The following is a 14,246-nucleotide window of genomic DNA, read 5'->3' on the forward strand; positions in this document are numbered from 1 at the left end:
AGAACTCAGCCAACCATACATTAACACATGCTGAAATGATAACCTTCACATTCTTACATAATCAGCTTCTCATACACAGATATTTATGAGCCAAGAAAGGAAGCTAATGAATCTGTACAGAATAAGGATATACAACTATTTATTATTCATGGGGAAATCATCATTATTATTATGTATATTTTAGGGATGCACGATAATATCGGCACAACATCGGTATCGGCCGATAAAAGCTTAAAATGACCATTATCGGTATCGGCCGATATGAATATTTCTGCCGATGAGCCAAACCGATATTCTCCAAGTGAAATAATTGACCTGTTTTTCAGATGTGAATGTCTGTCTACATTTGTAAAATAATAAATTTATGGTAGAATCAGTACAGAAGAGATACATGGATTTCTCTTCAGTAAAATTAAAGTTTAAATATATCAGTATATATTTGTAAATATATCAGTATATATTTGTATATATATCGATATCGGTATCGGCATCGGCCAAAATTATTTAGAAAATATCGGCATATCGAATATCGGCCAAAATCCAATATCGTGCATCCCTAGTATATTTATTACTTGAACTTTTCTATTACATGAGGTGGTCAATCTCCTGTCATGCACCTTGAAACATAAGCTTTTCTATCTTTTTCAATCTCTTTCTGTCAGGTACCGTTCTTGTGGAAAACATGCAGATCAATGGTCGCGCTCAGGATCCAGATAGAACGATCTCCTTGACGCTGCTGGACAACTATGATTACTGGGTTATCCTTGACCCTGCGCTGCAGAGACTGTATCTCAACAGCACTGGACGAGTGCTGGACCGAGACGTGAGTAACAAAAATAAAAAATTTCTGCTGCTGTCCTTTGGCTGGCACAAATGGATATATATATATATATATATATATATATATATATATATATATATATATATATATATATATATATATATATATATATATATATATATATATATATATATATATATATATATATATATATATGGCAGTCTACCTAGAGGCTCTAAGATTAACAACAGACAATAAATTCTGTCCTGACAGGAAGCATACCATCACACGTCACGGTAATGAGATCATAGCAGCCACACATGACTCCAACATTTTCTTAATCATTATGTTACTCTTTCCAGTAAAATATTTGAACATCCTAGAAACAAGATAAATATATATACTTATGCAAAATTGCATGAGATATTAAAGGGCACATCGGATGCCAATTTTCTACAATTTGTTATGATTGTTTAGGGTCTTCATGAAATGTCTGTAACATCCGTTTTACCTTGTCAAAAAGAGCCCTGTTCACAGCGACCCATTTCAGTGCATGTATCTTGAAATGCTAATGAGCTTTGCTCACCCCGCCCCTTTCTTCTGTGGAAGAGGAAAGGCAATTTTCAAATAGTCATAAAAAATATAAAGTGTGAGACTTACTTCTTTTTGAGGTGCAGCTTGATCACAAATATTTTTAACTTTTTGCGAATACCATGTAAAAGTGAATTTTGCATCCGATAAAAGGGACTTTGACATCAAAATGGACATTTTCTTAATGGAATATTGCATTGTTTATTATAAATTATTTATTTGTGCATATCACAATTTTTTTTTTTTTATTTGTTTTTTATTCATGCACCCTCATAATCTTTAATCAAAGAATGGCTTGCAACGACATCCCTTTTCTCTGACAACATGTCAGAATATATTTGAAATAATTTTTCTTGTTTGTTTTAATATAAATAAAAATAGCAACATTTAATGTGGTTCATGATTGAAAATAATTTGACACTTATTTAAAAAAGTTTGCTTCTCAAAAAAATTTGATGTATTTAACAGACACGTAGACCTACTGTTCATATAATAATTAATTAATCAGTCAGACAGTAATTATACTTTTAATATTATTGTTATTGTTTGTTATTATTAATTTGTTGTTGTTGGTACTGTTTATAATGTTTAAAACATTTGATATAAAGTATAAAATAAAAAGTGCAATGTACTGTTGTACAGTACAAGAACAGCCAAGTCTTCCATCAAAAGGCAGGAGATTTTACTCCCACAGCCGCAATATGAGCATAGCGATTTCTAAAATTCCTTTTTACAAGTGCTTCATCTCCTTCCTCTTATACGGTCTGTCTGTACATTACACCAATCTTCTAAAAATAGGCTTGCTAGCTCCACACATGTGTCTGTGTGCTTGTCTGAGAAGCATTAGCCGTGTTTCCACTGTCGGGCCAAAAGTGGGTGTGCTAGTGTGTGCCAGGGCCAGTTGGCCGGGGTTGCATGATGTTGTTATAGAGAGGCATGTAAAGGGCGGGCTTTAGTGAAGCGCAGCAGAGCTTCTGGCCCAATGGTGGAAACGCAACGCTATTTTGGCCTCGGTGCTACAAGCCCCGTCTGTTTAAAGCACTGGCCAGCACTGGCCCTACGGTGGAAAATCGGCTACTGTGTTAATGACAGGACTTTTACGACACTATTGGATAGTGATTAGAGTCCATACCCTCCTCTTTCTCCTCCTCTTCCTCTTTACCAGGCTTTGTCGGATTCATAATCCTTGAGGCCAAGCACCTTATTTATCCAAAAGAGATATGCAGAATTGACATTAATCTTGTTTGCATTGTTACACAAGTTATGTAATCTTGTGCATTCACACGCCCAGGCTGATTGCCTGTATTGTTAGTACACTTCACTAATGCTGGGTACCTTAATGTTACTGTAATGGCCATAACTTTTGAAAATATTGCAAATTGGTAGTATTACCATATATTATATATTACCTTGATGGTATATGTGTTGTTTTTTTTTCAGCCACCCAGTTCCATCACTACTATTGTGGTTCAGATTCAGTGCACCAATGAGCTCGTGGGAACAATTATTCTGCATGAAGTACGGATAGTGGTGAGGGACAGAAATGACAACATACCTCGTTTCCAGCAGCCTCGTTACTATGTATCAGTTAATGAGGTGAGGCCTGATCATTTATGCACTGCCTCTTTTTTTTCTGTCTCTGTCTCTGTCTCTTTCTATGTCAGTTCAGTTTCTTTTGAATGTGCTAATTTTCTAAATTAATTTGACATAATGTGCAGTACAAAAGAGCATTGAGGTGGGCATTATATCTGACAGTGCAATGTGACGAATGAACCAGTAAGTTAGTACAAAAAACGTTCGGAAAGATCAAACGTTTGGGGTCAGTAATATTTTTAAATTACTTTTTAAATTATTATTATTAATAGTATTGTTATTATTATATTATGATTATTGTTTTTAAAGAAATTAATGCTTTTTTTCAGCAATGATATCATTATGTTTAATTATGTTTGATGTTTCATTTAGTGAGTGATATGTGTTATCATAAACAAACTCTACCAATCAAAAGTTGGGGTCAGTAGATTTATTTATTTTTATAAAAATGTATACTTGTATTTAACAAGGACACATTAAATTTATCCAAAGTTACAGAAAAGTTATTTTTCGAATAAATGCTTTTCTTTTAAACTTTCTACTCATCAAAGAATCGTGGAAGTGTCACAACTGTTTTGAAAATTGAAAATATTATTACGACTACTACTAATAATAATAATACAAATCTTACCAAACTTCGAAGTGTAAAATATTAAAATGAAATCAGAATGTGAATGTATTCACATAGCACTGATAAGCAATATCAAGTAGCAAATCAAGGCTCATTGCTGTTGCAAACTAATTCATACTCGTTATAAAAAAAAAAATGGCATGAGCTCTGTAAGTAAATTAGCTCAAAAGGGAAATGTAGTAACTGTAGCAGAAATACATTTCCATCAACTTATCAGTTCATCCTGCGAACATTTAGTGCAATTTCATATCAAATCTACAAAAGGATATTTTTGTGGGCACAGAAAATACTTTCATACAGTATTAATGCATCTGAGCATGTAGCGAGGATCAAAAACTTAAGGGACATTCATTTGCAAGGCTGAATCAGAAACTCATGTAATCTGTGCATAAGGTTTTATTAACTAAACACTAACTAAAAAAACAAACAAAGCTACAATCACTCATACAGGGGAAAGGGCAAATGAGATTTGATGGATGATACCATCAGGAAAACCAGAGAATGAAGCTATGAAAAGAGTCAGTTAACCACTTGAGTAAAACCAGGCGGGAGGTGGGGAACACGGGAGAGATTTACGACCCTTTGTGTGAGGACATGGTAATTTGCATATGGATCTCGATAAGGTGTTGATGCACAAACTACTGAAGGTTCACTGAACTCTCATATATTGCATAGCTTTAAACATATAATATATACTCTCAATTAGATCATCAGAAGACAAATTCATAGAGACCAAACATGGTATATGTAAGGTTACATGAAAGACTTCTATCATAAGCATACATAAAAGGTATACAATACAAAATACACTATACTAGACCAGCAGTAATATACACAATGACCTGAAAGATATGTGTGTCCATTCAATGTAAGGTTTTCCTATGAACTAATTAGGGAAGAGTCCATTTTTATGGGCATTATGTGTCTTTCCTAAGGGTAAATTAATTGTAAGTTGTGCTTTGCCCGCATTCCCTTGGGCAATACAAACAGTGATATCAGCATTGGTTGCCTTTCTGAGGTGTTAGATGCATTTCAGGGGAAGGGTATATAAACCCTCATAGCTAGTTTGTTAAATGAGAGATGTATTTGTTAAATATAACAGAAAAAAAAAAAAATGTTTGTGTCTGATTGGTCCAGACGCTAAAGTTCTTTGAATGTGTCCCAACACAACTTCCTTTTTCAACAAGAAATGCATCAACACAGGGAAGAAAACTGCACTCATTAATGAAAAGAGAGTAGGGAGTGAAGCAAACACATATGAAATCATTGTATAGTCTGTTGGCGTGCTCCATCAGTTATTCAGATCTAAAAGCATACCCTTTTTTCACCGGCTCAAAATTATACTTAACATTATGCAGGCACACACATCCTTGACCCTTCTCTCCACAAGTTCAGATATGAGGATTATTTTTAAACGTAATGGCTTTCATTTATTTGGAATATGTTTGAATATCTTTCGAGAGTGTGCACGTTTTGGGTGTGTAAAAGCTTGTCAATGTCTCTCCTCTCCTTGAGGTAAAATATTCTGTTATCCTTTTTCTTTCTATTTTCCTCATCATGTACATGCAAAATGAGAAAGTGAGGGACAGAAAGACATTGAAGTGATGAAGTCAGGGGGGTGTGAGGAGAGGAAGAAGAGTATCAAGTGGTATTTTGCATTTGGGGGTAAATGTGATCATGTGAGCTGCTTTTGATTTGGCCGTGGCTTGGTTCCTGGGTTTTCCGGGTGATTTGCAGTCCCAGAGGCAGACTGATACTGTATGAGGTTTCACGTGTGAATTTCAATCCTCGAGATGCTGACATTCACCTCAGTATTCCAAGCAAGATGAGATTAGTAGATTGTCAGGTTGTTTTCCTAAACATTTGGTTTAAAACTCTTTTAGTAAGTAATATCTTATCAGTATTGTCACTTTTTGACAATAATTTAAAAAAAAAAATTGAAAGTCTGAAATATGCTTTAAATCGGCCCACACACAGACACACACACACAAATATATATACTATAATACTAAATATTTGTATTGCTAAAACTACAAACTATTTATTGTAAAATACATTTGACAAATTAAAATAATATACAAATATAATATTAAAAAAATGTATGGGTTAAAATACAATATCCTACAATTGTTTAATGAGACCTTCTATGTAATAAGAAAGAGAAATTCATTAATATAGCACAGTAGGTTAAATATAGGATTAATCAATTTGCTTTCCAGAAACATAGCAGATGGAAATGCCACCACAGCTGTGGAAAGACCCTAACCTGTTATTTTCATATCAGTCATTTGTATTTGTTTCCAGGTTTATGTGCAGGTTTTGCTCTCTCTCCTTCCATTTTGATTTTAGTTTTTTTGTTTTCTTCTCTTTATTTTTTGTTTTATTTGTATTTTCTTTCTTCCTCTCTTGTCCATGTCTAGTCTGTCCACTAAAGGGTTTCAGAAGGAACACACATACCCACACATTATATGGGTCAGATGGGTCACATCTGAGGCCTGTCAGAGTTTCTGTGTTGTTACACAAGCATATAGCCAGTGTCTGATGTTTGTTTCATGTGTTTTTTTTTAATGATATCTCTCCAGCTCACTCCTGTCGGTACCACCATCTTCACTGGCTTCTCAGGAAACAACGGAGCCACGGACATCGATGATGGACCAAACGGACAGATCGAATATGCCATTCAGTACAACCCAAATGACCCGGTACTTCATCCAATCAAACAAACCCTCTGAAGCTACACTCAAGTTCTTCATATAATTAATGATTAAAGCAGTGACTTTATGGGTGAACTTTCAAACTGTTATGTTTTATTTAAAATAGTGCAATCTTCCTCTGTTTGTCTGTCTCAGATGTCAAACAGGACTGTGCGTGTTGCTGGGACTCTGTCTGGTAACATTGTTTTGGCAGAGCGGCTGAACTATGAGGAGAGAACTCGCTATCTAATTATAGTCCAGGCCAATGTAAGATATCCTTCACCATCATACGATGTTGTTCCTTTACACTTTAATACATTTAAGAGGAGTAGCATGTTGTTGATTACCACATATAACCTTGGAAATTGTGTTTGCAATAATGCACTTACAGCACAAAAGATTGGTGATGTGTTTTGGATAAGGCCCAATGCTGAGATAAATGTTAAAGAAATAAATCAGTTTTGAAAATACAGCCATAAAGCTTAAACATTACAGATGTTCATCGTGAGACTAGTGTGGGAAAAATCACTTAACTAACCATGCAACACCAGGTAAATGTGCTTATTTATTTATTTGTTAGTTTGTTTTTTTCTGTATTTATTTATTTGCATTTTTGTGATATTTATTTGTTTAGCTACAAAGAAAAATTTTTTTTTTAACTCCAGTTTTAGCATTGTTGTCTTTGTTTAAGAGCACTAGTGACTTAAGTGCATTTGTGAATGTGCATTTGAGAGTTTAGGTTTGTTTGTGAGTTCGCTTTTGAGAGTATTTGAACTTGCATATGAGTGTTTTTGAGTTTGCGTTTGTGAGGTTTCGAGTTTGAATTTGTACTTGCGAGTTTACCTTTGAGAGTTGTTGAGTTCACCTGTTTGAGTTTGCATTTGAGAGTTTTTGAGTTTGCAGTGAAGGGTTTATAAGTTTGAATTGTACTTCCAAGTACACATTTGAAAGTTTTTGACTTTGAATATGTGAGCTTACTGGTTTGTTACTGGTTGAGTTTTTGAATTGGCATTTGTGAGTGTATAGGATTGAAGGGTTTACGCTGGACAGTTTTTGAGTCTGCGTTTGAGAATTCATCATTTTGAATTTGTGCTGCGCGTTTATGCTTGAGAAGTTAAAAAAATTGTGCTTGTGAGTTTATAAGTTAATTGGTTTGAATTTGTGCTTTCAAGTTTTTTACTGCATTTTTGAGTTTATGGATTTGAATTTTTATTTTAGACTTTACATTTTTGAGTTTGAAAGTGAAATGAAAGTCGTGACATTTGCCAAGTATGGTAACCCATACTCCAAATTGGTGCTCTGTATTTAACCCATCCAAGTGTACACACAGCAGTGAGAAGTGAACACACTCCCGGAGCAGTGGGCAGATATAGATCCAGCGCCCGGGGAGCAACTGGGGGTTCAGTGCCTTGCTCAAGGGCACTTCAGTCATGGGTATTGAGGGTAGAAGAGAGCACTGTTCATTCACTCCCTCTCACCTACAACTCCTGCCAGCACAGAGACTCGAATCTGTGACCTTTGGGTTACAAGTCCAAGTCTCTAACCATTAGGCCACAACTGCCCCTATGTTTGTAAAGAAGCACGTAACGAGAAGGATGACGATACAAATTCTTTAATAATCCACATAGGGATAATCTATAGGGAGAAGGCAGAAACACACATACACATCGACGAGACCGGACAATCAAACACTGAACTGAATGCAATTTATAAAGGAAACTTTAATGAGGGTAATTACATGACACTCCTGAACATAATGACACAATAAACATGGGACATGGAACACATGGAGAAAAAACACAACATAATGAGTCCAGGGGCATGACATTACTTGGTTTGAATTTCTATTTGTAAATGTATGGTTTTTAATTTGTATTTGAAAGTTTATGTGTCACGGTTTTTGGGCTTACATTTGTGTTTTTTTTTTTTAATTTGAATTTGTACTTGCAAGATTACGTTTTGCAAGTTTTTTGCATTTACGAGTGTGCATTTGAGAATATTAGAGTTTTCTTTTGATGGTTTATTGTGCATAACACATACGATCACCTACCCAGAAGTAAACCTAGAAACACTGCTAAAAATAAAAGCTTTCAGTATTACTATATACACAGTTTTTGATGTTGTTAAGGTTGTTTATAGACCTTAACTTGTTTACAACCCACAACATTGCATTAAAGTCAGACCAACCTTAAAATGTTCATAAACTTGTGGTAGTAAAGGGTTACCGATCTGATCCCAGTAAGGAGTGAGCCATGAGCTGTGAGTCACTTTGGATAAAGATGTCTGCTAAATGACTGCTTACTCTGTAACCTTTACTGTAGATTACAAAAAATAACCTTGACTTTTTGGTCAAGCAGTCTGGGCCTGTTAGGTTGCCACTTTGCACAATGCACTTTTTAATATTCAAGGCACCTCCCTATATCTGTCACTGAATAACAAGCATCCTGATTCACTTCCAAATGCGTCCCTCCACCCTCACATGAGCTGCATACACAACTAGCTCCAAACCCGTCTAGAACAGCATCCCTGTGAGGGTGTCTAGACCCCAGAGGCCGTGAACATGTATTCAGAGAGCCAAATGGCTCAAATAAATGCTCTACATCAAGGCTGCAACAGCTCTCCTTGAAGAAAATGGAATCATTTCAGGATGTGGAAAATGAGGGGATTGGTTTTGTTACTGTGTTTTCTCTTTCTCTCTGAAATCTTATTGAAGGGAAATACAGAACAGCAGAGTTGGCTTTGATATGGATGATACACATTTTATTTAGACCCTAAGTGTTGGAAATGGTTAAGTCAATTATTAAAGTTTGGAGAATTACATTACACTACATTTTATGATTCCTACCTGTTGGTTATTTAATAATAATAATAAAAAGACTAGTTGATTAAGTTTAAATATTTAAAAATATATAAAAGTTTGTATCTATGGTAACATTATTTTTTAGGACCGGGCTCCGTTTCCGGGAACTCGTCGCACGGCAACCACTACTCTTACTCTGGATGTTTCGGATGGAGATGATCTGGGTCCCATGTTCCTCCCATGTGTTCTGGTCAACAACACACAGGACTGTAACCCTATCACATACCGTCTGGCCATTCCTGAGCTCACTGACCCGGTAAGACCTTGCAGAGAACCTCAGAGGTATTTAAATGCTGAATATTCACTTGATATATTTATTTTCCTACTGGATCTCTTGCTGGGAAAAAAAAAAAAAAAAACAGGTCCAAAGCAAGCCTATGGACCGTTCATTGATTGTTTGCTACCATTCAAAAGTTTGGGAGCAGTACGATTTTTTAAATGTTTTTTAAAGGTCACATATGACCACAAAAGTTTAATTTGTTTGATTATAAAAAGTAAAAACAGAAAAATATTGTAATTTAAAATAACTTAATATTTTAAAATGTATCGTGATGGCAAAGCTGAATTTTCAGTCTCACGTTATCTTTCAGTAATGCTAATTTTGTACTCAAGAAACATTCATATTTTTGTGCAAACTGAGCACCATTTTTTAATTTAAAAGGACAGCATTTATTCTGAATGTATCTTATTTTTTTGGACAGATGTCTTTCCTGTCACTATAGATCCATTAAAAATACTATTTTTTTTAGGAAAAATAAATGCTTACCTTAAACGGTTCATGTCACGTTGCTAATAAAGAACATTATTTTGTGTATTTGGTGTAATGAAATATGTTTATGCGATTTAGGGTAAAAAAAAAAACCACATTATTTTCCACATATTTCCCAATTATTGTTGCTCCTCTATGCCCGAATTTCTGCATCGATTTTTACAAAGCTCATTGTTCTGAAAAGCGAGATATGCTCTGATTGGCCAGCTATCCAGTGCATTATGATTGTCCGAATACCTCAAGCATGTGACAGAAATGTTACAGCCCTTACCATATTGTGATGCTGTGTCCAGGTGTGACAATACAAAAACAATAAAACCCGTTATAAAAGAGGCATTTGTTGCATCCAGTGGGGACATAATTACTGATTATAATAAGTTATACTGTCTTTTCATGGATTGCGTTTCATCGCTCCGCGTAAACATAAAACCATGTCTGGATTTGTGATCGGAGAAATAACAAACAAGCGCTACTCTACACTGCTTAAAACTTGTGTTTGAATCATCATTGGGAAATTCTTTAAATATGAAAACGTACTTAGAAACTCTGAGTCAGAAGCGCCAGCATTGTAGGCTATTCTCCCAGGATCAGGACACAGTCCTCCGTAAAATGCGTTGAACACACACTGATATTTGGGGTTGAACCGTTCTGGAAGAGTGTTGTAAATACAACTTAACCACTGATTTCTTGATGTGTCCAATTTTGGAATACCAAAATAAATAGTTTACCTTTCACAACGAAACACATCGTCTCCAAGACATGGCGACGGCTGCAGCAGAAATACTGCAGCGAGAATCAGAGTTACACCTTCTTTCTTTGCGGAACATTTGGGCGGTGTTATGTAAATCTTCCCACACAGTGATGTAAACATGTGGGGTGTGTTTAAACGAGGCGTTTTAGGAGGGCGTGGATGACTCTTAACTTAGATAAAGAATATCTCTTTGGGTTTGAGACTTTAGTCTTTGCAACTTTAGGAATCTGATCATTTCACAAACAGCTTGTAACACTCCCAAGAGAAAGGAAAGCTTGAAACTGCATCACATGACCCCTTTAAACTTGTGATTGTATAAAATAAAATGATAAATGGTGAATGGTATAAAAAAAAAAATTCACATTTAACCATGTTGCTATATAAGCATGTTTAACTGAAGAATTCAGAATTCAGAGTTTTTTAGAGAGTCCGGTAATGTTTATAACATAACATTTTGTTATCTCATGTCTTGTTTGAGGGACACTAGAAGGACATTTTGATGTCTTCACTGGATGTTGTATGGACACGCTCAAGTTTAAAGCTCAGTAATTGTGTTATTTTGTTGTTTGTGTTTTGTTGACCCTACACCGGTTAAATGTCAGTCCTTTCATATTTCCCATCACAATCGTTGCTCTACCGACCTGTACTTGCCTAAATATGAGATTATCATACAGCAAGAGCAGGAAGGGTAAGAAACGAGGGATTTCGATGAGAAAGATGTGGCTGATGAAAGTTAGCTGGTACAGATTAAATGAGATCAGGGAGAGGGAAGTAGAGACAAAGCGAGATGAGACCCTCAATAAAACCACAGGGTTCACCACCCATCAAAGCCAAGATGTGAAGCTATAATGAAATCAGACCCCAGCTAAGGTGTGTTTGGGTGGGCAGACCTTTGAGGAGATGGATCATAATGGAACCAAACCACATGGAGAGAAAAAAAAAAAAGAGAGAGTCCAGCACATACAGCCACGGCTGATCTTTGCTCAGGGGGGACTGCCGTAATTCATGCTTTTCCACTGCAAATGCTGCACTCCCAACTGCTGCCAATTTCTGCACTGAATAAATGTGCTGCAGATTTGATTCATTTCGAGCTCTTTCACTTTCCTTTTTGCATTCTGCCTGCTGCAATTCATTTTCACACAAACAATCTCTTTTTGCGTTTCCTGTTGTTCTCTGATTATCTTGAAAATTATAAAGGATTAGTGTGTGAGGAAATCCATTTTACATTCATTCTGTTAATCTACAGTACTCTAACAGTGTTTGGAGTAGCACACTACTTTTTCTACAGTAGGCCTGTATAGTATCCACATTTTCTGAGCAATCATAAAAGAAAAAATATGAAAACATATTATTCTTATTTATATTATTATTATTATTATTAAAATTTTATTGAATCTGTCAAAAGTTAAATTAAATTGTATTTTAAGAAGCAAATAAAAAAATATTTAATTTCTCATCAAAGCTGCATTAAAAAGTAAACTAAAAAGTAAAAACAAAAATATTATGAAATATTATTACAATTTAAAATAACTGTTTTGCATTTTGATATATATTAAAATGTAGTTTATTCCTGTGATTCAAAGCTGAATTTGCAGCATCATTACTCCAATCTTCAGTGTCACATGATCCTTCACAAATCATTCTAATATGCTGATTTGCTGATTTGCTGCTCAAGAAAGATTTCTTATTATTATCAATGTTGAAAACAATTGTGCTGCTTAAAATTTATATGGAAACTGTGAGACTTTTTTCAGGATTCTTTGATATTCTAAAGAACTGAACAGTATTTATTTCAAATAGAAATGTTAAAAAAATCCCCTTACTTAATAAGAAATTATTATTAATTAGTAATTATTAAGTTCTTAAAAATAATAATAATAATAATAATTATACTGACCACAAACTATAATTGTAGTATATCCTTATTTATTTATTTATTTATATCTCATCTTGTTAACTAAATTAAACATGATAATGAGATCATGTGACAGCAATCTAGCAAATTACTGTTTGAAATAACTGTAACGTTCTGAGTTGGTGCATTATGAAACTACTTAAAAAGTTTTATGCTACATTCTGTCACATAATCAATACCTTGCATGTTTAATTCAGCTGTGGCTTTCATTTATTCTCTACTACAGTACAAACTAAAAGTTCACATACTGCACATGGTACTGCAGGAATTTCAAGAGTATTTTATATTTTAATAAGTTATAGTAAACACATCCTGTATCAATGCATGATGCATTCTTTTTCAGATACTATTTTAAAACAATACTGGCCCGTAGTCAGTGTGTGCTGTGCAGTATGCAGTAAGCATTATGCTACAGTTCCATTCCCAACATAGATTCTCTTTCATTTCCTTTGGCAGGAATAGTGGTAATTAATGAGGTCACATATTTCACAATTAGAGCTGGGATATGGTTCGAGAGTCTTTTTCCTGTCTCTAGGCACAGATTAATCGGTCTAATGCCTGCTGGAGGGGGGGATTATGGGTACTTCTAAATGTCTCAGGTGGGCAAGAATTCTGATTTACTGTGCTTACATGTTTAACATTGAGCTTCTGTGTTTACGCTGCCATTTTAATGAAGTCCCATCCCAAAGGAGATGCTTCATATTATCATATCTGTTAGAGGCCGTATTTGTCTGCACGAAATGCACACTCATCTGCAGAACACAGATTAATACAATTAAGTGTCCCAAGAGCTTTGCTTTTAGCCTCAGTCGATGCTGTTTCAAAGCTTGAGACTTTATGGAGATCTCAAAATCTTTTATTTACGTGTTAGCTTTGTCACAACAGCTGATTAAACATCACAATAATCCACAAGCAAATACACGGGGGAATACATTTTCAGCAGATTTTTGGGTTAATAATTGTATTATTTATTAATACATTAACTTAATTGAACTAATTTGACCTTATTGTGAATTGTTACAGAGATATAAAATGACAGGACAGTTCAGATTATTTGGTCTTGGATTTGATAAAACGTTTAAATCCAGACTAGGGTGAAACCACTGATATAAAAAGATACTGAAATTACACATTCAAATCATTTAGTCAACTTTGATCTTCTGTTTGCCCCATAATCATTTATTCATGTCTCCTTTTTACCAGAGTAAACTGAACCCTCTGAATGTGAGTCCTCCCATTCGAGCCATCGACCAGGACAGAAACATCCAGCCGCCCTCAGACAGACCCGGAATCTTGTACTTCCTTCTGATTGGTAGCTACTTCAATTGAAGTATTATACACAATACACAGTATAAACAACTGCACTCTTAACCAATGTTTCCATACATTTAAACGAGAGACTCAGTTGTTTAATAAATATGTTAATTAGGGTTAAAAAGGATGTGCTGTTGTTGTCTTTAAAACAGCAGACTGTATAAGTTCAGAGAGAAAATAGGAAATTCCCTTTTTATGTATTCAATAGCTTAGTATAAATAATGGCATGAATCAGATAATAGCACAAGTTTTGTGTTTCTCTCTGTACTGCGTTTCAGGTCAGCCTGCTACATACCCAGAATTCTTCTCACTCAACAGAAGCACGGCTGAGCTGCGGCTGCTGAAGGC

At 35.1% G+C, this 14,246-nt stretch overlaps 1 protein-coding gene across 1 annotated transcript in view; it reads left to right on the forward strand.

The window, feature by feature from the left end:
* The window catches only part of LOC128026575 (protocadherin-15-like), a 174,287-nt gene that overhangs the window by 61,055 nt on the left and 98,986 nt on the right, over nt 1-14,246 (forward strand). Inside the window, exons 4-10 of the mRNA XM_052613836.1 lie at nt 663-823; nt 2,813-2,968; nt 6,179-6,298; nt 6,446-6,556; nt 9,235-9,405; nt 13,788-13,896; nt 14,177-14,246. The exon at nt 14,177-14,246 is cut by the window's right edge and continues 43 nt beyond it. Of these exons, the coding sequence (XP_052469796.1) occupies nt 663-823; nt 2,813-2,968; nt 6,179-6,298; nt 6,446-6,556; nt 9,235-9,405; nt 13,788-13,896; nt 14,177-14,246 (898 nt within the window). The remainder of the gene's footprint in view (nt 1-662; nt 824-2,812; nt 2,969-6,178; nt 6,299-6,445; nt 6,557-9,234; nt 9,406-13,787; nt 13,897-14,176) is intronic.

The sequence above is a fragment of the Carassius gibelio genome, chromosome A13 (assembly GCF_023724105.1).
Source record: "Carassius gibelio isolate Cgi1373 ecotype wild population from Czech Republic chromosome A13, carGib1.2-hapl.c, whole genome shotgun sequence".
Lineage (NCBI taxonomy): Eukaryota > Metazoa > Chordata > Actinopteri > Cypriniformes > Cyprinidae > Carassius > Carassius gibelio.